Genomic DNA, 22,658 nt, shown 5'->3' on the forward strand with positions numbered 1-22,658 from the left:
CGATTGAATACAGCCAATGCCATGACGGCCTTTTGCGCTAAATTATACTGTTTTGGTGTATTGCGTTGAAAAGATGCTATGGCGATAATACGCTTCCGGTAATATTTGCAAAGCAGCAACATGGCGGACAACGCAAAAGGCGACACTTCTGCTAAACAAGACAAGAAAACCGACGGAAATAAAGAACCGGAAAAGAAAAATGCCGAGGAAACGAAGGAACAAGAGCTGGTAAGCATATTACAGTAATACAAAACAAGTAATCTGAATGAACGACTTCGCTGACGAGAAAAGGTGGAAAGTAGCAGAATAATGCCCATTTCGCTTTGTCACGACGTGCCAAACTGTTAGTTATTATACAAAGTCATAACTTGGTATCCAGAGATGAGCATATGATACAAAATCTACTGTTTTATAAATATATATATATTTATTGTTGCTGGTTTACATTGATTTGAATGAGTGAATTTTCGTAAGACTATTATGCATGCACTGATAATGTCTGGCACAAAGTAATTGCAGCAGCAAGTACTCACTAAAGAATCAGACTCTGAATAAGCTGGTATTAGTGATTCGGATAAATACGTAAGTCATATATATATATATATATATATATATAACATCTATAACAACCGTTGGGAAATAAAGCAACAAGATAAAATTATAATTGTATTTGTTGCAGTCAGAGGAAGACAAGCAGCTTCAAGAAGAGCTGACCATGTTGGTGGAACGACTTCAGGTATGTGTCTCATTTGAATTTTAATTGATAACACTGTGCCAACAGTCTTGATGGTTGTACAGTGTTGCTCTGTGTCTGTTGAGCTTAACTAAGATTAGCAGGGCCAGTGGTTCCTCTTTGTCCTGTCTGTACAGCAGTTTATAGTGCTGATGAATGAATTAAATTTTTTCAAGCAGGAAATAACTCACTACTTTTTTTTAATGTTTTTTTCCCCGCTGTTTTGTGATTTGTTCCAGAACATGTTGACTGTGAATTGTTTTCTTTGTGGTTTACCTTAGTATTTTTGTCTGGAGATGTTAATTTTGACCTCAAATTTACTGGTCTGTTTTGTTGTAACAATTGAAATAAAAGCACTAGTTCACACTTTGTGGTTTGTATGACTGTGAGTGTTTGCTAATATTTTGTTTGTTTTACTTTCTAATTTTGTTTGTGTGTGTGTACTGTCAATCTGCAGTTGTATTGTTTGTTGCAATTGTCTTCCTCTTTTTCATCCATTCCATTGAGCAGTGATATTGTGTAAACTGCAGTAGGTCTATATCACGGATTAATTGTGTTCTGATGAGTCAGGTTTGTATTTTTTTCTGTCAAATGTGTATATATTTGAAACTAGTCAATAGTGGAGTGATGGCCTAGAGGTAACGCATCTGCCTAGGAAGCAAGATAATCTGAGCATGCTGGTTCAAATCACGGCTCAGCAGCCGATATTTTCTCCCCCTCCGCTAGACCTTGAGTGGTGGTCTGGACGCTAGTCATTCGGATGAGAAGATAAACCAAGGTCCCATGTACATCATGCACTTAGCGCACGTTAAAAAAACCATGGCAACAAAAGGGTTGTTCCTGGCAAAATTCTGCAGACTTTGATCGGAAGAACAAATAAAACTGCACGCAGGAAAAAGTACAAAAAAATCGGTGGTGCTGTAGTGTAGTGACGCTATCTCCCTAGGGAGAGCAGCCCAAATTTCACACAGAGTAAGCTGTTGTGATAAAAAGAAATACAAATAGTAAAAATACAAATAGTTGTCAACAACATTATAACATAACATTCATACCTTGCTCTAAATCTAGCAGAGATTCGACATTGATGGACATCAGCTTTGAAATCAGTCACTATCTTGATCACTGGTTAAGTAAAAAAAAAGTTTGTATATTATAATGCAAACTGTGTTTTAACATCTTGGGATCTTTTGTATGATTTTTTTTTTTTTTAAGGAAAGAAGTACCCACTCGGAAAACAAACAAAACTGTTGGTTTATTGATAAATATAAGATTGTTTTGTCAATACATGGCACTGTTTGCTTCAGGAGCCTGACCAGCGGCTGTACCGGGCGGCCCTGGAAAGCCTGAGGACCCAGATCCGGGCTTCCACCACCTCCATGACTTCAGTGCCCAAACCCCTCAAGTTCCTGAGGCCCCACTACGACACCATCAAGGCAGTCCATGAGAAGATCACTGACAAGGAGACTAAGGTGACCTAACAGTGACCGCTCACAGGTGGACTGCTGTCTAATGGGTGGTTGACGGGTGGTTTGGTGATTTTATGACCAGGGATTGTGAGATATTCTGCAGATAAATCATGATAGCAGTGTTTTAGAGGTGTTTGATCTGTTGTCTGTTAACTGTGATGTAAGTGAAGATAAGGATGGTGGTGATGACGTAAGGGGAAAATGTGGCTGCTGCTTTTCATAGCAAGCTTTGCCTATGTTTTTTTCCTTTCCCTTTCTGTGAGACATTTAGTATTTATAGCTGTTAAGTGTTATACACAATTAGTGTAGATTCTAGGAATATTGATTCTGTTATGAATACTGCATATGTAGTTGAAACTTTCTTTACATGTTTAGTAAATGAGTGCTCTCCCCATCATTTATATTTATTTATAATCATTTTTTTGATACATATTTTAACTGTTAATTGATTTATCCTTCCATTTTCAGCTGTCAGAATATGAATGAAAGCGTACACGGCACATGAAGTAATTCCGTATTCCAGATAAACTGAAAATAAAAGTTCTGTGTTTTAGATCCTATATGTGTGTAAAGAAATGATCAAATATCACCTCTGAGAGAGCATTAGTACTTGCATAAGTTTGTACTTGTGTGTATGCTATGTTTTGTGTGTATGTTACGTTTGTTAGTGTATTGTAACTACTGCAAATGGGAATTCATTTACAGCTTAGTCTGTCATGAAGGACTATGACTCTCATACTAAGAGGCAAGATTGCACTGGTTTTTAATTCTGCAGTCCAGGGGGCTAATTTGTTTTTGGGAACCATCCCAATGCTGAATGTCCTAAAACCCTTTTTGCTGAGAGAGTGGATATGTAACACACGGCGACAAAAGGGTTGTCCCTGGCAAAATTCTGTAGAAAAATCCACTTCGATAGGAAAAACAAATAAAAACTGCACGCAGGAAAAAAAATTTTTTAATCGGATGGTGCTGTAGTATAGCGACGCGCTCTCCCTGGGGAGAGCAGCCAGAATTTCACACAGAGAAATCTGTTGTGACAAAATGAGAAATACAATACAACAACAATACAATATAGTCAGGACAGCAGTCGGGCATGACTATATATGTATGTAACCTGAACATGATATTACGCATGTGTGGGTGTATGTGTGAATGTGTGTCTTCATGTTTTACATTTCTTTGCTTATTTATCATCATTGTTGTCTTATTTATTTATTTATTATTATTATTATTATTTTATTATTATTATTATTATTACTGCTACCTTTTTTATATTATAATTATTATTTATTTATTTATGTAAGCTTATCTATTATTTATTCACCTTTTTTTTTACCCCCTCAAGGCCTGACTAAGCGCGTTGGGTTACGCTGCTGGTCAGGCATCTGCTTGGCAGATGTGGTGTAGCGTATATGGATTTGTCCGAACGCAGTGACGCCTCCTTGAGCTACTGAAACTGAAAATGATGTTTGAAGGCAGTATGTGTGGCGTGTGCAGGCGTTCTGTGCGGACATCATTTCGGTGCTGGGCATGACGGTGAGTGAGGGGCGGGACAGCCTGCACTACAAACTGCAGGGGTCCAAAGAGGAGATTGGAGCCTGGGGCCACGAGTATGTCAGGTCAGTAACAATAATGATAATGATAAATGGTGTTTGTTCAGCACATTTTGGGGCCACGAGTATGTCAGGTCAGTAACAATAATGATAATGATGAATGGCATTTGTTTAGCACATTTTGGGGCCACAAGTATGTCAGGTCAGTAACACAGTAATGATAATGATAAATGGCATTTGTTCAGCACATTTTGGGGCTACGAGTATGTCAGGTCAGTAACAGTAATGATGAATGGCATTTGTTTAGCACATTTCTCTAAGTTCATTTAGACTCAGTGCGCTAGCAACTGCCCATTCACACACAGCCATGCATGAAAATAACTAACCGCACTCGGACCATACAGACAAGCACGCATGATCAGAAATGGCTCAGATTGATAGTGGAGAAAAAAAATCACAAAATCACCTCACAGAGCAGATGAGATTTTAGCTAGGATTTGAACAGAGGGAGTGTTGGTTGGTGCTGAAGAGAGACCGGCAGCGAATTCCAGACAGTTTGTCTCACACCAGTCCGTCAGAATAAATCCCAAAACATGATTAGATGATTGCTCAGCTTGTGAGTGTGTTGAAAGTGTCGGTTCCATGATGAATTGGCTTTTGTTTCCATAGTGGGTTTCATGGTTTCCTTTGATGCTTTTTGACTTAACACATTTGAGGAGTACTGATCTGACAAAGTGGATTTTTACCAAATATTTTCGGCAACAAAAGAGAGATTCCTGGCAAAAATCTGTTGTAACCCCCCCCCCCCCCCCCCCCCCCCCCCACTCTAATGGTAATGTGTGTGTGTGTGTGTGTGTGAGACACAGGAAACGATTGATGGCGCTTAAAAGTAGCTTTCATTCAGCTCCACCCAGGCAGGCAGGCTGTTGTACAAATGAGTTCCATGTTTGTAAAGCGCTGTGAGCTTGGGCTCTGAGTGAGGACAGGCACTATATGAATATCCATATCACTTTTTAAATTTTTTTTTTATCAAACACTTTCAGGAAGGAAACAAAAAGGGGGGTGGCACTGGGAGAGAGAGCAGCCTGAATTTCACACAGAGAAATCTGTTGTGACAAAGTGTGATACAATACATTGCAGTGCAATACAATACAGTGCAATACAATACAAAAACAATACAGTTAAGTATAACACACACAATACAATACGGTACAATCCAATCCAATACAAAACAATACAACACAACACAACACAATACAGCCAGTCAGTGCACAGAGCCGTGATGCCTCAGCGTTCATGACCTGTGTGCTGCTGCAGACACCTGGCAGGGCAGGTGGCCCAGGAGTGGCAGGAGGTTGGGGAGGAGGAGACGGAGAAGCGTGATCAGCTGACCCAGTTGGCGAAGGAGATCATCCCCTACCACATGCACCACAACGCCGAGGCTGAGGCCTGCGACCTCATGATGGAGATTGAGCGCCTCGACCTGGCCATGGAGTATGTGGACGAGCAGGCCTTTCCCCGCGTCTGTCTCTACCTCACCAGGTATGTAGGTCGAGTGGCTGTTTTTTTTTTTTTTCACCTGTTGTGCTTTCTGTTTCCCTTTGATGTTCAGTTGTTAGTTTTTTTGTTTTTGTGTTTTGTTGTTTTTATATGCAGTTCCATTTGACATGGCTGGCTTTCCACCTTTTGTGCATTCTGTTTCCCTTTGATCAGGTGTTGGTTTGTTTTTTTGTTGTTGTTTTTGCAGTTCCATTTGACATGGCTGGCTATCCACCTTTTGTGCATTCTGTTTCCATTGGCAAAATTGTGTGGGAAAAATCCACGTCAGTGGGAAAACAACTAAATTGCAGGCAGAAAAAAACACACAAAAAAAACCACACACACACAAAGAAAGGGTGGTGCTCTCAGTGTAGTGACCTGCTCTCCCTGGGGAGAGCAGCCCGAATTTCACACAGAGAAATCTGTTGTGACATAAAGAGAAAACAAGCTGTGATGCAAGTGTAATTCAAGTATTCCCTTTGTGGAACGAGTGTTCTCATTGTGAACTTTCATTGTGTGATTGAGTTGATCAGGCTGTGCAGCTCTTTCCCTTTGTCAGTTTGTGGAACAAGCGTTCTCATCGTGAACTTGGTGTGATTGCCAGCTGTGTGCCGTACGTGCCTGACCCGGAAAACACGGCCCTGCTGCGCTGTGCTGTGGACCTGTACCGCAAGTTCAACCAGTTCCCCCAGGCCCTGCGCTTCGCCATGCAGCTGAACGATATGAAGCTGATTGAGGAGATCTTCGTCTCCTGCAAAGATCTGTGAGTGGTTGCTCTTTTTACTAGGCTGTGTGGGGGTGACTGTGGCTGGTTGGGAGTTTTGTGTTGAGATTGTTCATATATGGATGTGGGTTTTTTTTGTGTGTGTGTGTGAATTCTTGCATTTTCTTCCTCTTTTGTTCATTTAAAATGAAAATTTAAAAATTGTTTATTTTATTTTATAGTTCACCACTAAAAGTCTTTTTGGTTTTATTTACTTCTGTTTAAAAAAATGTATTTTCAGAAAAGAATTTCAAGGAAAAAAGGTCGCCAGTTTATGTTGGTTTCCCCACATTGAAAATAGAGGCTTCGTTGTGTTGCAGAAGGTCCCATGTGCAGCATGTACTTAGTGCACCAATAAAGAACCCATGGCAGTTTGTAAGTGTTATCCTCAGGCAAAATTCTGTTGTAGAAGTCCACTCTGAAAGGTACACAGGTATACAGGTCTGCATGCACTCAAGGCCTAACAAAGCACGTTGGGTTATGCTGCTGGTCAGGCATCTGCCTAGCAGATGGGGTGTGGTGTATGGGGATTTGTCCAAAGGCAATAACGCCTCCTTGGGGAACTGTTGGAGGACAGCAGTCAGAATTTCACACAAGAGAAATCTGTTGTGACAAAAATACAAATACAACTGAAAAGTTACACAGGAACGGTCCTTCCCTTTCAGTGTGGTGCAGAAGCAGCTGGCCTACATGCTGGGGCGCCAGCAGATCTTCATGGAGCTCAACGACGACCTGGAGGAGAGTGATGAGCTGACGGAGATCATGTCCAACGCCCCCCTGAACGGGGCCTTCCTCTCCCTGGCCAGAGAGGTCAGTGAGTTCACACGTCAGTTTGGTGTGTGTGTGTGTTTAGTTTGTAAGTCACATTTTGGTGTGTGTGTGTGTGTGCAACATTGATGTAATGTGTTAGGTAAACAAGATTGTTTTGTGTGCGTGTTAAAAGTTTAAAGGTGTGTGTTCATAGCATTGTTTTTTGCTCTCCAGTCTGGGAATTTACCTGGAAGTATTTATTGCATTGCTTTCAGTTGGACATCATGGAGCCCAAGGTTCCTGAAGATATCTACAAAAGCCATCTGGAGCCAAACAGTAAGTTAATGATACCTCACTGCCTTCCATGATAGAGCTGTAAGTGATGTAAGTGACCTGTCAATGAGAGTAATATCAGCAGAAACTCACATAATTGTGCATGTGCGCGCACACACACACACACACACACACACACACATATACCCAGAGAATTTTGTCTACCTGTTTTTCTTCTCCCTTTGAATCCGCATCCCCTGACCCCCACATTCCCCCACTCACAGACATGCACACACACACACACACACACACATGCTCATTTGTAAAAGAATATTAAGGTTCATGAAAAAGACTATTCAGAAGCAAGTGCAGTCCTGCTCTGAAAGCTGTTGTGACAATCTGGCCACTGAACCCTTCTTATAACACTGAATTTGACATTCCCCTTTCGAGAAATGCAGAAAAGAAACTTGCATCACATGTTTTAGCACAGTATTTGTTAACTCCCTGTTCTGTATGTGGTCTCCAAATAGCATTATGGAGCATTTAAAAAAAAATTAGCACTGAAATTCTTGTCTGACGTTTAACATTGTTATTTATTGCAGGGTTCGTCATTAACATTTTTTCACATGAGCGTCTGCGCTCTAGTTTCAGAATTTTGATGAGCGCAAACTGAAAACTAAGAGCGCACACTAAAAACCGTCAGCCTTCCTTTTTTGGATCAAATATTTCAGCATTTTGATTTTGCACGGCCGCGAAATCGATCGTGCGCTCCACTTTTCTACTCTTCAAGTCTGAAGAGTGCTCTTTTGCATAGCCTCCCCTGATTCACTAGGCCTACTTCCGGTTGAACTAACAAAACGTAAACAGACGGCTTTCAAACTTCGGTAAATGCAAAACGATCGCGCTTTTGACTCTTGTTTGTGATGGACAATGGAATAACAATTTAGATACAGTAGTGTATGCTTATGTCTTTTCAAAATCAAGAGCGCAAGCGCTCTGAGTCAAGGAATTTTCCAGAGCGCAATTTGTTTTTTCAGAGCGTTCCGCTCAGCGCTCCCGTTAGTGACGAACCCTGTATTGTCTTGACATTCTTTTTTTTTTCTTTTTTTTTAAACTTTTTTTTTAATTTTCCAAAAACATGTATACAATACAGAGAATAGTATGAACCAAACCGTATACAACGAACAGTAGCATCTTCCACTACAGAGAGATAGATAAGACAAAATAAAACAAAACAGGCTATAGCAAGGCAAAACAAATCTGTAACAACAACATCAACAGCAATAACAACAACAACAAGCAAATAAACAAACAAACACACACACAAAAACAAAAAAACAAACAAACAAAAAAATAAATAAAAAAAAATAAAAAGAAGAAAGGAAGATTTGTCCAATCATTCAATCAATCAATACTTACATCTTAATGATTGTAGTAATCATGGTGATTTAAGATGACATTAATAGTAAATAGCCTAGACCAGTTGTGACATAGCAACAGCATCAAATGTATCAACTATTATAGTAATGGTATCTAGGGTAAGGCGAAAGCGAGTGGTGGCATTATAATGTCATAATAATAATGATCATGAGTATACCACTTCTGCATTATTGGAAAAGAACACTTGTGATTGGTCACATTGTAAAGACAACAGGAACTATAAAAGTTAAAAACAAAAACAAACAAATAATACATATTGAGAAATAAATAAAGACATATTAGTACAAAGTAAGGACTGTTATATAGAATGGTAACTATGGAACATGTGAAATTATGATTAAGTAACAGTTTCCATAATTGGAAGGTAACTGTTCCACTTTGTACGGAAAGCATGATGGTTCATTAGTATATAACATGCATGTTCTTCGATTTTGTATCTGTATCTGAGCTGTGTTTTAAATGCATTGAGTTGTGGTGGTTGTTTATTGAATTTGCATTTGTACAGAAAGTTTTTGGCAAGTAAAATAATAAAATCTAAAATGTCATCTGTAGCAAATGTGTGTGAGTTTCCAAATAAAACTAATTCTTCACATAATTGGGCATTGTATACATTATTGCATTTGTTATTAATATCAGTTTGGAAAGCAGTCCAAAATCTCTGCACAATCTCACATCTCCAAAAAAGGTGTTCAATGGTTTCTGGATGTGATCCACAGAAGCTACATTTATCATTATGAGAGATATTCATCTGTTTCAGTGATTTGTTTGTTGCAATAATCCTATGAACTAATCTTATTTGAAACCATTTTAAGTTAACATCACTTATTTTGTGTATTTTGTGAAATGTCTGTTTCCAATTAATGTTCAGTTGCAACAAATCGTTCCATTTCTTACAGCATTTAGGGGTCGTATTGTTTTTAACTAGACATTCTTGCTGTTGGACATCTTCATTGTTGATTAAGATTTCTATATGTTTCCCTGGACACAGAAAGCATGATACATTTTTATCAGTTTTTTTTTTTTTTGTGGTATGAAATCGGCCATTGTTTCCACTCCTTTCACGGTTCCTAGCTTCTTTACCTGGACATTTATAAATATCAGCAGTGATGGTGATGAGGCTGGCCATTCACTTAGTCTTACTGGAGTTGATTTCTCTGCCATATCTTGCTGATGTTTTATCCAGTCTTTTGTTTATTTTTCCTTGCAGGAGCCTCCCTTGGTCCCAACAACCTGGACTCTGCGCGGCAAAACTTGGCGTCGTCCTTTGTGAACGGGTTCGTCAACGCTGCTTTCGGCCAGGACAAACTGCTGATGGAGGACGGCAACAAGTGGCTCTACAAGAACAAGGAACACGGTGAGACATGCTGTGCTGTCTGTCTTGCGGTTTGTTGCTGTGTTGCCTGTCTTTTTGCTGTGCTGTGCTGTCTGTCTTGCCGTTTGTTGCTGTGTTGTGCTGTCTGTCTTGCTGTTGCTGTGTTGCCTGTCTTTTTGCTGTGCTGTGCTGTCTTCCCGTTTGTTGCTGTGTTGCCTGTCTTTTTGCTGTGCTGTGCTGTTTGTTTTGTTGTTTGTTGCTGTGTTGCCTGTCTTTTTGCTGTGCTGTGCTGTCTGTCTTGCCGTTTGTTGCTGTGTTGCCTGTCTTTTTGCTGTGCTGTGCTGTCTGTCTTGCCGTTTGTTGCTGTGTTGCCTGTCTTTTTGCTGTGCTGTGCTGTCTGTCTTGCCGTTTGTTTTTGTGTTGCCTGTCTTTTTGCTGTGGTGTGCTGTCTGTCTTGTCGTTTGTTGCTGTGTTGCCTGTCTTTTTGCTGTGCTGTGCTGTCTGTCTTGCCGTTTGTTGCTGTGTTGCCTGTCTTTTTGCTGTGCTGTGCTGTCTGTCTTGCCGTTTGTTGCTGTGTTGCCTGTCTTTTTGCTGTGCTGTGCTGTCTGTCTTGCCATTTGTTGCTGTGTTGCCTGTCTTTTTGCTGTGCTGTGCTGTCTGTTTTGTCACTCTGTCTTATTGTCCTCCTTCCTTGGCCGCAGCTTCAACTTTCACTGTGCGTGTGTGTGGGTGGGTGGGTGTTACACGAGTGGGCCGTTGTGTACATGACAGTTGTTCGTACTCTCTTTTCAGCGTTTATTGGATATTTAATGTGCACAGTCGATCTTCATGCATGTACATGTGAAGGGCATTCAGATTCTAGCCAGTCTGTACATTTGTTGACGTGAAAGATTGGAAAAAATCTCGGTCTTTTACCCAGCAGGTGCTATGATGTGTTTGAACCCAGTACCCTCCGATTGAAAGTCCAACGCTTTTACCTCTCGGGCGTGTTGTCACACTGTGACATCTGAGGCTTTTTAGAGTGAGGACTGGTGCAGGTTTTTCTTTCTTTCCAGGCTGAGTAGTGCCAGAAGTATTTGACCAAGAACATGATAAACAAAAGCCCATCGGTGTTGATGGTGGGAGGAAGGTGGCAGAATGGTTAAGAAGCTTATCTGCCAGCACATTGTCCGTGAAGGTCTGGTTTAGATTCCCGTTCTCGTCATTTCTCCCATGTTTGACTGGAAAAATAAACTTGAGTGTCGAGTCATTCGGATGATACAGTAAACTGAGGTCCTGTATTCAGAAGGCACTTGGCAAAGACTGAACAATAACTCATGGCAACAGAAGTGTCGTCCTCTGGCAAAATTCTGTAGAAGAAACCTACTTTGGTATTTACACAAATATATATACGCATGTACTCAAGGCCTGACTAACATGTTGGGAAATGCTGCTATCGCATCTGTCTATCGTATGTGGTGTAGCGTTTATGGACTTGTCTAAACAGTGACGCCTCCTTGAAGGAGTGAAAGTGATTGTGGTGTTCGCGTGCAGGCATGCTGAGTGCTACAGCGTCACTGGGTCTGATCCTGCTGTGGGATGTGGATGGCGGCCTCATTCAGATCGACAAGTACCTCTACTCCTCAGAGGACTACATCAAGGTACCAGAGCCTCTTGTGGCAGTACACAGTGGGAAATTTCAGGCTTTCGGTTGTTGTTTTTTGTTGTTGTTGTTGTTTTTTCCCAAGCATTTATTCCTCATTTCCCATCTGTTTAAACACACGTGTTGTTTGCAGGCAGGCATTCAGGCACATACGCACGCACACACCACAGACTGATGGACCATGTGTAGTGTGTTGTTCAGGCAGGAGCCCTGTTGGTGTGTGGCATTGTCAGCATGACTGATGGTCCATAGTGTGGCATTGTGAACATGACTGATGGTCCATAGTGTGGCATTGTGAACATGACTGATGGTCCATAGTGTGGCATTGTGAACATGACTGATGGTCCATAGTGTGGCATTGTGAACATGACTGATGGTCCATATATTGTGTTGTTCAGGCAGGAGCCCTGTTGGCGTGTGGCATTGTGAACATGACTGATGGTCCATATAATGTGTTGTTCAGGCAGGAGCCCTGTTGGCGTGTGGCATTGTGAACATGACTGATGGTCCATATATTGTGTTGTTCAGGCAGGAGCCCTGTTGGCGTGTGGCATTGTGAACACAGGCGTGAGGAACGAGTGTGACCCTGCTCTGGCCCTGCTGACTGACTATGTCACACACAGCAGTAACGTCATGAGGATCGGCGCCATTTCTGGGTACTTTTTCATTGTGTTTATAAATTTATTCTGCTATTTATTTGTTTACATCAGTCGCCATTTTCATTTACTTTTTCATTGGTCTAATTTGTTTTTTATTTTTTATTTATCAGTCGCCATTTCTGGGTATGTTTTCATTGGTCTTTTTTTTTTCTTCATATTTTATATATTTTTCACTCGCCATTTCTGGGTACTTTTTCATTGGTCTGTTTTATTATTTATTTTCTTATTTCCATTATTGTTATAGTGTTATAGATCTTCTACCGTTTGTCTCACATATTTTGTAGATTAAGGCCATATATGGCTGTAAATTTTGACCAAAAACGTTTTTTAATTACACATACTTAACTGTGACCCAAAACGTTTTTTTTTTTTATTTAAAATTTTTTTTTTATAGTTATGAATCCGGTCAGAGCTTTGTTGTTCAAAGCAACTCCTAATAAAGTGTCTTTCTGTTGATGACGTTTCAGCCTTGGACTGGCGTACGCTGGGTCCAATCGGGAAGATGTTCTGGGTTTGATTCTTCCTGTCCTGGGAGATTCCAAGTCCAACATGGAGGTATTGACACAGTAGTTTGCAGTCTGTGTGTGTGTTGGTGTTCTGGCATTCAGTTTGTTTCCTTCATTTTTTTTTTTTTTATTTTTTTTTTTTAATAACTTTTTTCATGCGTAAAGTCTGATGATCGCGTATTGACAGTGTGAACATGTTCAGCAGTTGGTAGGACTTCATGGGTCACAAAAGCAGTCACACATCCCAGGGTCAGGATGTGGAAGTGATGAAAGAAGGTTGATGAAGAACAGTAGATGGAACCTTGACAGGGTTTTTAAAGATCCCTCCACCAACACACTCTATTCACCCAACTGTTCCTTTTCTCCCTAGTTTTTTTTTCCCCCTTTTTTTCGGAAAACTTACTAGTGGGCTGCATCTACCATGTTCACCCATTTGTACAAGTGGGGTCTTATTAGTTATGGGTAGAATCATGTTTTACCCTGGCATGTAGGCAGCCACACTGTGTTTTAGGGGATGTACTTGCTGGCTACGTTCTTGTTTCCATAACCTATCGAAGGCTGACCTTTAACGTGTGTATTTGGTCTACTGCATGCATATCAACACTAAAAGGGTTCAAGCACTTGCAGGTCTACACATATGTCGACCTGGGAGATCAGAAAAATCTCCACCATTAACCCACCAGGTGCACAGAAATCAGGAAACTTCTGCAACAATCCAGCGCTTTAAGCGACTAGCCACCACACCTGTTGTTTGAGATAACAGTGAATGTTGTGGTGGTGTGCACAGAGATGCCAACTGTTACGATTTTGCCATATTTTGTTACGCTGTTTGTTCTGACATTACGCCAACGTCAAAATTATTCTGGCCAGTTCATTATCGACTTCATAGCATCGTCACGTGCTTTCCTGTTGTAACATTACCCAGACACTCTAGACCTATCACTTGTGAGGCCAGGGCAGTCACCACTAACCTTGGTCTCATGTGATGATGCTCAGCTAATCGCTTGCGTGTTTACATTAAAACAGCATTGAGCGGACCAATCAGCTTGATTGTTTGCCCAGAATAAGAGAGAATGTGGCTAAATCAAGTGTTTGTTATGCTATGTAGATAAAAATGTACATTGGCTGATGTGGATCGGAGTCTGAGTGTTCCTACCAAATTCAAAATGTTGATTTTATGATTGTTCCCACAAACACTTGACAGGGGGTTGGCATCTGTGTGTGCAGGTGATTGGCATGGCGTCGCTGGCTTGCGGCATGATCGCAGTGGGCAGCTGTAACGGGGAAGTGACCTCCACCATCCTGCAGACCATGATGGAGAGGACAGAGGCTGACCTCAAGGACACCTACTCCCGCTACATGGCCCTGGGCCTGGCTCTCTGCTACCTGGGTAAGCGGCACACACACCTCGGCTTACCTGGTGTCACACACACACCTGTGCTTGCTACCTGGTGTCACACACACCTGTGCTTGCTACCTGGTGTCAAATACGCAAGTTCACAGTATGCAAGTTTGTGTGTTTTATTTCCTGACTTTCCCAATTATCCAGTTACACACTATGTCTTGGTTAGTGCTTAGTCAGGGTTTGTGAATCACTGACATGAATTTTCAGTACAGTTAGTGCTAAAGTAAGGTTTGTGTATTACTTAAAATTTTCAGTACATATAGTGCAAAAGCAAGGTTTGTGTATCAAATTTTCAGTTCAGTGCAATGTCTAGGTTTGTGTGTCAGTCAGATTTTCAGTGATGCTAGTGCAAAGTCCAGGTTTGTGTGTGAAGTTTTGAGTGCTGTGAAATGTGTACAGTCAGGTGTGTATGACATGTGTTGACAGGCAAGCAGGAGGCTGTGGAAGCCACTCTGGTCGCTCTGGAGGTGGTGGCGGAACCGTTGAAATCCATGGCAACCATTCTGGTCGACATCTGTGCCTATGCTGGTGAGTGAAGCCAACACAGGTGTGGTTGTGAGCGTTCTTGGAAACCACAGCTCCTCACATGAGTTTAGAAGTGATTGAAACGTTGAGGGGTGATAGTGGGGAAGGGGTGCCACACTGTTGTGCCTCATTCCTTTGCTGTTTTCTTCGATGTTTTTCACCTGTTTGGGGCTGTCGTTACACACTGGTGAGATCACTTCACAGAGCCGTATCATCATCATCATGCCTCCTCTCTTGGGATTGTTGTGTGAATTCAATTATCATGGACAGTGTGTTGTTCTTTGTTCTGTTTTGGTCTAAACTGTTTGACAAGAGAGTGTGTATGTGTTTGTGTGTGTTTGTGTGTGTGTGTGTGCCCAAGGCTTAAAAATTAAGGAGAAACAAATGATTGAAAAATAAGACTTTATGGTTGGTTTCAAACTGTTACAACACACAGCATTCAGTCAGTCCTTGCCCATTCACTTTGCTGTAAGACACATAGGAGTGCATGTGATTAGCTGTTCATGAAGACTTGTGGATCAACAGGTTTTATTAAAGCCTGCATGGAATGTGTCTTGTGGTACAAGGGAAGACTGTCAGAAGTGGAATGGTTGGTGTGTGTGTGCAGGTACCGGCAATGTTCTGAAAGTTCAGCACCTTCTTCACATCTGTTCTGAGCATGATGATTCCAAAGATCAGGTCAGTCCTTTACTTTTTAACCATTGCATTTTTTTGTGTTTTTGTTTGTTTGTTTTTTTTGTTTTTTTTGGCTACTTCATCATTTGTACCCTATCAGTGGCATCCCTTTCACGCTGCTCTTTCCATGTCCCCAGTATGTATCCACTCCAGGGTTCACCTGTCACAGTTCCAGCATCAGGAACCATCAGTGTTAGGTTGCAAGGAGGCCACATACCACAGGAGACCCCACACTGATGATGAGTCACTTTGGTGGTGTTCAGTCGTGCATGTTCTGATTTGACATACTCAAGACATCACCTGCTTAGCCTTCTCCTGATGAAAATAATTGCCTAGTTGTGGAACCAGTCTGAGTGAGTGCCCCTTCAGAGTGGAGACTGTCACCATGTCTCCCCACCAACAATCCCCAGTGTAATCACTATTGCAGTTTCTTGTCATGATCAACTTTGCAAACACAACTTTCTGTGCAGCAGAGTTATTCAGAGTGGCAGTTCTGAGCAAGATATGTAACTATTTATTACTTTTTATTCTATTCAGACTTGTTTTGGATTTGATAAAAAGGATACATTGTGTTGTTGCTGTTTTGTCTGTCACTGTTAATCTGTGTGTGTGATTTGACTGTGGGTGAATTTGGTTGTCCAGGACAACAACGAAAAGAAGGAAGACAAGAACAAGAAGAAGGACGACAAAAAGGAAAAAGAGAGTGAGCCAGCTGGTCCTGATCTTTCCATGCAACAAGGTGAGGAAGACATTGAACATTGAAAACTCAAATCTGAGAATCAGGGATGGTGGGGGAGAGGGGTCAGGGGGGTTATGGTTTGCTCATGGTTTCTTGATTTTCAAAAATTGTTCTGTAACAGTAACTTGAAAAAAAGTTTGTGTTTATTCATACACTGTTGAAGCAGTAAAATTTCCCAATGATCCTGAAGTTTTGTGGTGTTTTTTTTTGGTTTTTTTAACCAGCTGTGTCAAATGATTGGTCCAATCACAAGTTTTTCCAGCTGCCATGAAACCAAAGACATGACAGACTGGACAACTGAACATGAGAAAAATGTCTTTGATTGTATGTAGAGACAGTGAGTACATGGAAGGTTGACTGTGTGATGCTAATGCTGTATATTGTAGCTTGTCTTGCTTCAGGTTGTATGTAGAGACAGTGATTACAAGAAAAGATGACTGTGTGATGCTAATGCTGTATATTGTGACTCGTCTTGCTTCAGGTTGTATGTAGAGACAGTGATTACATGGAAGGATGACTGTGTGATGCTAATGCTGTTTATTGTGACTCGTCTTGCTTCAGGTTGTATGTAGAGACAGTGATTACATGGAAGGATGACTGTGTGATGCTAATGCTGTATATTGTGACTCGTTTTGCTTCAGGTTGCATGTAGAGACAGTGATTATATGGAAGGATGACTGTGTGATGCTAATGCTGTATATTGTAGCTTGTCTTCCTTCAGGTATTGCTGTACTGGGGATAGGACTGATTGCCATGGGGGAGGAGATCGGCAGTGAGATGTGCTACCGGTCCTTCGGACACCTGGTCAGTGGGACAAGCCTTTGTTCTCCCTTCTCTTTGTCTCTGTTGCTCTTGTGTTCCAGGGAAACAGATTTTGAGAGTTATTTGTTTAGCCTTGCACTGGACAGGGTCATTGGACGCTGTGTTGTGAACATACTGTGTCTGTACATTGGCATGTGCTGAACATGTACAAATGGTCAGTACAGACATATCCGGTACTGTGTTGGAAATGGAGATCAGGTCTGTGAAGTCTCAGCGTATACCGTATTGTAAATAGATATGAGATACTAATCTGTGAGTGGGGATAAGGTCTGTAAAGTTTCAGCAGATACTGTTTTGTAAACAAAGATGGTTGTTCACACATATGCAGCTACACATTGCTTGCACATTGTCGTAAAGTATGTCAGTAGCATGATGATTGTGGTTACACGTTGTTGCCAAAGCGTTTCAGTAGTGTGATGATTGCGGTGTACACATTGTTGCCAGAGCGTGTCAATAGCATGATGATTGAGGTGTACACATTGTTGCCAAAGCTTGTCAGTAACATAATTGTGGTGTACACATTGTTGCCAAAGTGTCAGTAGTGTGATGATTGAGGTGTACACATTGTTGCCAAAGCTTGTCAGTAACATGATAATTGTGGTGTACACATTGTTGCCAAAGTGTGTCAGTAACATGATGATTGTGGTGTACACGTGTAGCTGCGTTACGGAGAGCTGCCGATCCGACGCGCGGTGCCCCTGGCCCTGGCCCTGATCTCCGTGTCGAACCCCAAGCTGCAGATCCTGGACACGCTCAGCAAGTTCTCCCACGACAGTGACCCCGAGGTGGCCCACAACGCCATCATGGCCATGGGCATCGTTGGGGCTGGTGAGTGGGTCGTCACGGCCTGGCTTGTCTTCCTTTGGGTCTGTGGGGGGTTTATCTGATCAGTTTTCAGTTTCTCAAGCTGGCATCACCACGTTCTGACAGATCCACTGTATCACATCTGCCAGGCAGTTGCCCGACCAGCAGCACAACCCTGCATGTTGATCAATACCACTTTCTTCTTTGTGACGTGTTAGCATTTTACTGACAGGCCTGTCAGCACAGTGTTACTCGGGATGTGCTGTTGTGTGACTGTGTTTGCATTCAGAGTGATTCAAGTTGACAGATGATGGAATGATAAACATCTTTAAGGGTTGTGAAGAACAGGGCAGATAGGAGTCGGTGTACCTAGAAAAGAAAGTTTAGTTGTTTGTGTTCATGGAAAGGTCAAAGAATATGAACAGTTAATGTGGGGGCAAGTTGATAGCGCTGTCATTATGAACCTGGAGGGATGTTAACATTGTTCTAGATTGACTGCACTTCCCACATCCAGGGAAAAAAAAGGGATTCTGCATTGAATTCAGACTTATAAGTGTGAAAAGGATGATGGTGGTGATTATTGTGTGTGGATGTAAAGATGAGCTCTGTGTATGTTGCAGGCATGAACAGTAAGGATGAGCTCTATGTGTGTTGCAGGCATGAACAGTAAGGATGAGCTCTATGTGTGTTGCAGGCATGAACAGTAAGGATGAGCTCTATGTGTGTTGCAGGCATGAACAGTAAGGATGAGCTCTATGTGTGTTGCAGGCACCAACACCACCCAGTATTTTCTCCCCAACCAGTACACCTTGATCTGTAATCTATACGCTATTAGTTCGAATGAGACGATAAACTGAGGTCCAGTGTGCAGCATGCACTTACTGCACATAAAAGAACCCACAGCAACAAAGAGGTTGCCCCTGGCAAAATTCTGTAGAAAAATCCACTTTGATGAGAAAATAAACAGGCTTGCAGACATAAAAAAAAAAAAAGGTGGCACTTGCTGTGCAGTGACACGCTATCCTTGTGAGAGCAGCCCGCAGACAGAAAAAAAGGTGGCACTCGCTGTGCAGTGACACGCTCTCCTTGTGAGAGCAGCCCGCAGACAGAAAAAAAGGTGGCACTTGCTGTGCAGTGACACGCTATCCTTGTGAGAGCAGCCCGCAGACAGAAAAAAAGGTGGCACTTGCTGTGCAGTGACACGCTATCCTTGTGAGAGCAGCCCGCAGACAGAAAAAAAGGTGGCACTCGCAGTGCAGTGACACGCTATCCTTGTGAGAGCAGCCCGCAGACAGAAAAAAAGGTGGCACTTGCTGTGCAGTGACACGCTGTCCTTGTGAGAGCAGCCCGCAGACAGAAAAAAAGGTGGCACTTGCAGTGCAGTGACACGCTATCCTTGTGAGAGCAGCCCGCAGACAGAAAAAAAGGTGGCACTTGCTGTGCAGTGACACGCTATCCTTGTGAGAGCAGCCCGCAGACAGAAAAAAAGGTGGCACTCGCAGTGCAGTGACACGCTCTCCATGTGAGAGCAGTTGGAGTTCCACATAGTGAAATCTGTTTTGACGAAAAAGTAATACAGTACAATACAGTACAATAATACAATGCCTTGCAGTACAATACAGTGACAAAGAAATGTGTGCATTGCAGGCACGAACAACGCGCGCCTGGCGGCGATGCTGCGGCAGCTGGCGGTGTACCACGCCAAGGACCCGAACAACCTGTTCATGGTGCGCCTGGCTCAGGGCCTGACCCACCTGGGGAAGGGAACCCTCACCCTCTGCCCCTACCACAGCGACCGCGCCCTCATGTCCCCTGTCGCTGTCGCCGGCCTCATGGCCACCCTTGTCTCCTGTCTGGACGTCAAGAACAGTGAGTGTGGGGGGAGGGGTAGATGTGAGCAGTGGTGATTGTTCTTTCTGGTAGATATCTCCGGAACTTTTTTTTTAATCACACATACTTAACCGTGACCCAACTAGTGCAGACTCCGGCAGGGGTCTGACATTCCTGTCCTGTGCAAACTACTATCCGCCTATGCGGAGAAAATGAGAGAACTACGGCCGATAACCTCCCGGAAGTAGGTAACGTCCCCTTTGTCCCCCTGGTTATCGCCCTCTTTTTCCGGCAGCCATCTCGACACCTGTACCTGTGCACTTCATACGGCTAAGTTTTTCGCATTTTCTACCTGTCTATCGATTCTTTGGCGTTTCTGTTTTGTGTCCGATTATGTCTTCAAACAGGTCGCACAATTATGTAGCCCGATTGGGAGATCGGGCTAAAATTAAGGCACGATCGCAATCGATTCGCGATCAGTCTGGGCCCTCTACCTCTGCCGCTCTCAGCAACGCCAACCCTACGCCACCCCCACTTCCTCCGCTACCTCCGGTCGACTCCAGACCACCACTACCCACTACGCCTCCTCCGGCGACTTCTACAGGTTTGCTTACCAATACACAGGTCAGTGGTGCCATTCACAATCCTTTTTTCGATTCGCGATCGGACTCGTCGTGATCCGCGATTTCTCGGCTCTGCCAGTCGGCAGTACCCGAGTCGACCTCCTCTATCCCTTTCCCCATGCCCTCAGTCTCAAGGGATTTTTGCACAAACCCTTTGGGGAAACAACGCAAGTCACTTGCTCTGGATCCGCACACTAGTCTGGGCCCTACGTGCGATGCGTCCGTGGTGGCGGCCGTGACATCGGATCACGAGCCCCCCACGCGGCATGCCTCGACCGTCTCGGATCCTTTGGCGACCGTGGCGTGTAGGGATGCCCTCCCATTGTGCAGGGAGGAAGGTGGACCACTAGGGGACACGCTTGCCCATACGTGTGCACCCCTCCTCTTGTCACGATTTTCCAATCCAAGGGAGGCAACTCCTGCTTCGGTCCCCTTATCGGTGACCGCCGCAGTTACTTCCCTTGCACCGTCACTGCCCCTTGCCTCCAGTGCAGGCGCGTGCACGGTTCCACCAAGCCATGCAGTGATGTCCACATCTGCCATTTCTCCAGCTGCTGCTGTTTCCCAGCCACAAACGGTCTCACAGCAAGCTGCTCAAACAAACAATCAGCAGCTCATTATCAGCTTGCTGCAGCAATTATGCTCCACTGTCCTTCCTGGTGCCACACCTTCTCCTGCTTCTGCTCCTTCTTCTAATGCAATACCACCACCCCCTGCCACCCACCAGCAGCTACCCTCCACTTCAGCAGGACACACTCAGAGCACCCAGGACAGCCACACTGGCCACGTGCCCAGCACACAGCCTGATCCATCACCCTATGCCACTGAAGAGACTTTTTCTGATGGTGACACAGACTCAGAGGAACCACCTTCAGAAGAAAACCAGTTGGTTTCCCTGCAGGAAGCACTAGGACACCTAGCTTCCTACACTCCAGACAGGGTGGAGACAATTCATGCACCGGGCACGCCTCAATCCTGCGGTGCTATGGAAATCATGGGCATCCACAGATCCTCCAATGGCCCTCACTATGCCCTCACACAGTCGCCCATGGTACTTGATGCCCTGCATAGTACGCTGGCACGCATCAGGGGCCAACCCATCAGCGAGGTCCCCTCTGATTCTGTACCCGATTTCCCTGCAGCAATGGGTCGAGGCAAATTCTTAAAAACCCAACCCAGACCCACTTCAAAACCCCCACTGTTAGCTCCGGGTCCTATCCCGCAAAGGCCCCTGCCTCTTTCTCAGGAGGACCTACTACTACTCCCAAACAATTCGCAGGCCAATCGCTCAGTCACAGTGACAGACAGATTCTTGATGGACCTGGAAGAAGCTGCAAGGTTGTCCCTTGAATCAACTGCAGCCATAGACAACTTCCTGGCGGGCCTTGCCACAGCACTGATGGAAACGCCAGCTGACCCACCAGCCGGCTTTGACATCTCGGTCTTCTCTCCCTTCGTACAGCAGATCGCCCAGCTCCTTATGCGCTCTGCCAATATACAAGCGCAGGCCTACATGAACGTGATTTTGGCCAGGAGGGACGCTGTGCTCGACCACTCTCCATACGTGCGTTCTCTGCCAGAACATGCTTCCCTCAGAGCGCTTCCTCCCGCCGACGGTTCCCTTTTTGGTCAAGGCTTCCCCACTGCGGCCATCAAACGACGCGCAGACTTGGGTAGGGACCTTGCCCTCGGCGCAGGCCCTCTCCGCACTCAGGCACACCCGCGGCATGCTCAACGGCATCAGCCCTACACCTTAAGGCGTAGCAACATTACCTCCTTCGGACCGCGCCCGCGCCAATCCACAACCTCAAATGCCAGAGCACAACCCAGGCCACAACCCAGGGGTCAGCCCAGACCGTACAGGCGCCAGCCGCACTCACTCCGCCCTCCACGCAGGCCAGCAACCAACTCCACTCCGGCCCACCCCCAATGACTTGCCCCCGCCCTTCACCCGCCACTTGCGCACCAACAGCCAGCAGGAAGCCTGTCCAGGCACATGCCAGCGTGGCTGTCTCTCCCAGCATGCGAGTGGGTCCTCCGGGTGATAGGGTCGGGGTTCCGCCTGCCTTGGCTCTCCTCCAAGGCACCTCTCACTCTCTCTCCTCCTCCCTTCCCCCCCCCTCAGGGCGACACAGCCTGCTCAGCCCTGCGGGACGAAATACTCTCTCTTCTCCACAAAGAGGCCATAGAAGAAGCTCCTCCTCTCTCCCCGGGCTTCTTTGGCCGCATTTTCGTCGTTCCCAAAACATCCGGCGGATGGCGGCCAGTCCTAGACCTTTCGCCCCTAAACAGATATCTCCAGCACAAATCATTCCGCATGGAATCACCTGCGTCAATCAGGGACTCCATCAGACAAGGCGACTGGGCAGTCTCCATAGACCTCACAGACGCTTACTTCCATATCCTCGTTCACCCCAGGGACCGCAAGTGGCTCCGCTTCTCATGGGAAGGCAAGTCCTTCCAGTTCAGAGCCCTTCCATTCGGCCTGGCTCCAGCCCCGTGGGTCTTCACCAGAGTGGTCAGGGAACTATGTTTGGCCCTCAGGAGCAAGGGCATACGCCTGAGGGTCTACCTAGACGACTGGTTGATCCTCACAGAG

The 22,658-nt window shown here is 44.3% G+C and overlaps 1 protein-coding gene across 1 annotated transcript in view; it reads left to right on the plus strand.

Moving 5' to 3' along the window:
• The first annotated feature begins 92 nt into the window (after window positions 1-92).
• The window catches only part of LOC143286722 (26S proteasome non-ATPase regulatory subunit 2-like), a 30,331-nt gene continuing 7,765 nt past the window's right edge, over window positions 93-22,658 (plus strand). The window contains exons 1-19 of the mRNA XM_076594428.1: window positions 93-228; window positions 680-736; window positions 2,038-2,202; window positions 3,697-3,818; window positions 5,070-5,294; window positions 5,896-6,054; window positions 6,720-6,864; window positions 7,080-7,140; window positions 9,725-9,871; window positions 11,363-11,469; window positions 12,000-12,127; window positions 12,598-12,685; window positions 13,864-14,026; window positions 14,468-14,569; window positions 15,174-15,244; window positions 15,884-15,980; window positions 16,702-16,784; window positions 17,462-17,630; window positions 19,254-19,475. Of these exons, the coding sequence (XP_076450543.1) occupies window positions 121-228; window positions 680-736; window positions 2,038-2,202; window positions 3,697-3,818; window positions 5,070-5,294; window positions 5,896-6,054; window positions 6,720-6,864; window positions 7,080-7,140; window positions 9,725-9,871; window positions 11,363-11,469; window positions 12,000-12,127; window positions 12,598-12,685; window positions 13,864-14,026; window positions 14,468-14,569; window positions 15,174-15,244; window positions 15,884-15,980; window positions 16,702-16,784; window positions 17,462-17,630; window positions 19,254-19,475 (2,419 nt within the window). The 5' untranslated portion in view covers window positions 93-120. The remainder of the gene's footprint in view (window positions 229-679; window positions 737-2,037; window positions 2,203-3,696; window positions 3,819-5,069; window positions 5,295-5,895; window positions 6,055-6,719; window positions 6,865-7,079; window positions 7,141-9,724; window positions 9,872-11,362; window positions 11,470-11,999; window positions 12,128-12,597; window positions 12,686-13,863; window positions 14,027-14,467; window positions 14,570-15,173; window positions 15,245-15,883; window positions 15,981-16,701; window positions 16,785-17,461; window positions 17,631-19,253; window positions 19,476-22,658) is intronic.

The sequence above is a fragment of the Babylonia areolata genome, chromosome 10 (genome assembly GCF_041734735.1).
Source record: "Babylonia areolata isolate BAREFJ2019XMU chromosome 10, ASM4173473v1, whole genome shotgun sequence".
NCBI lineage: Eukaryota > Metazoa > Mollusca > Gastropoda > Neogastropoda > Buccinidae > Babylonia > Babylonia areolata.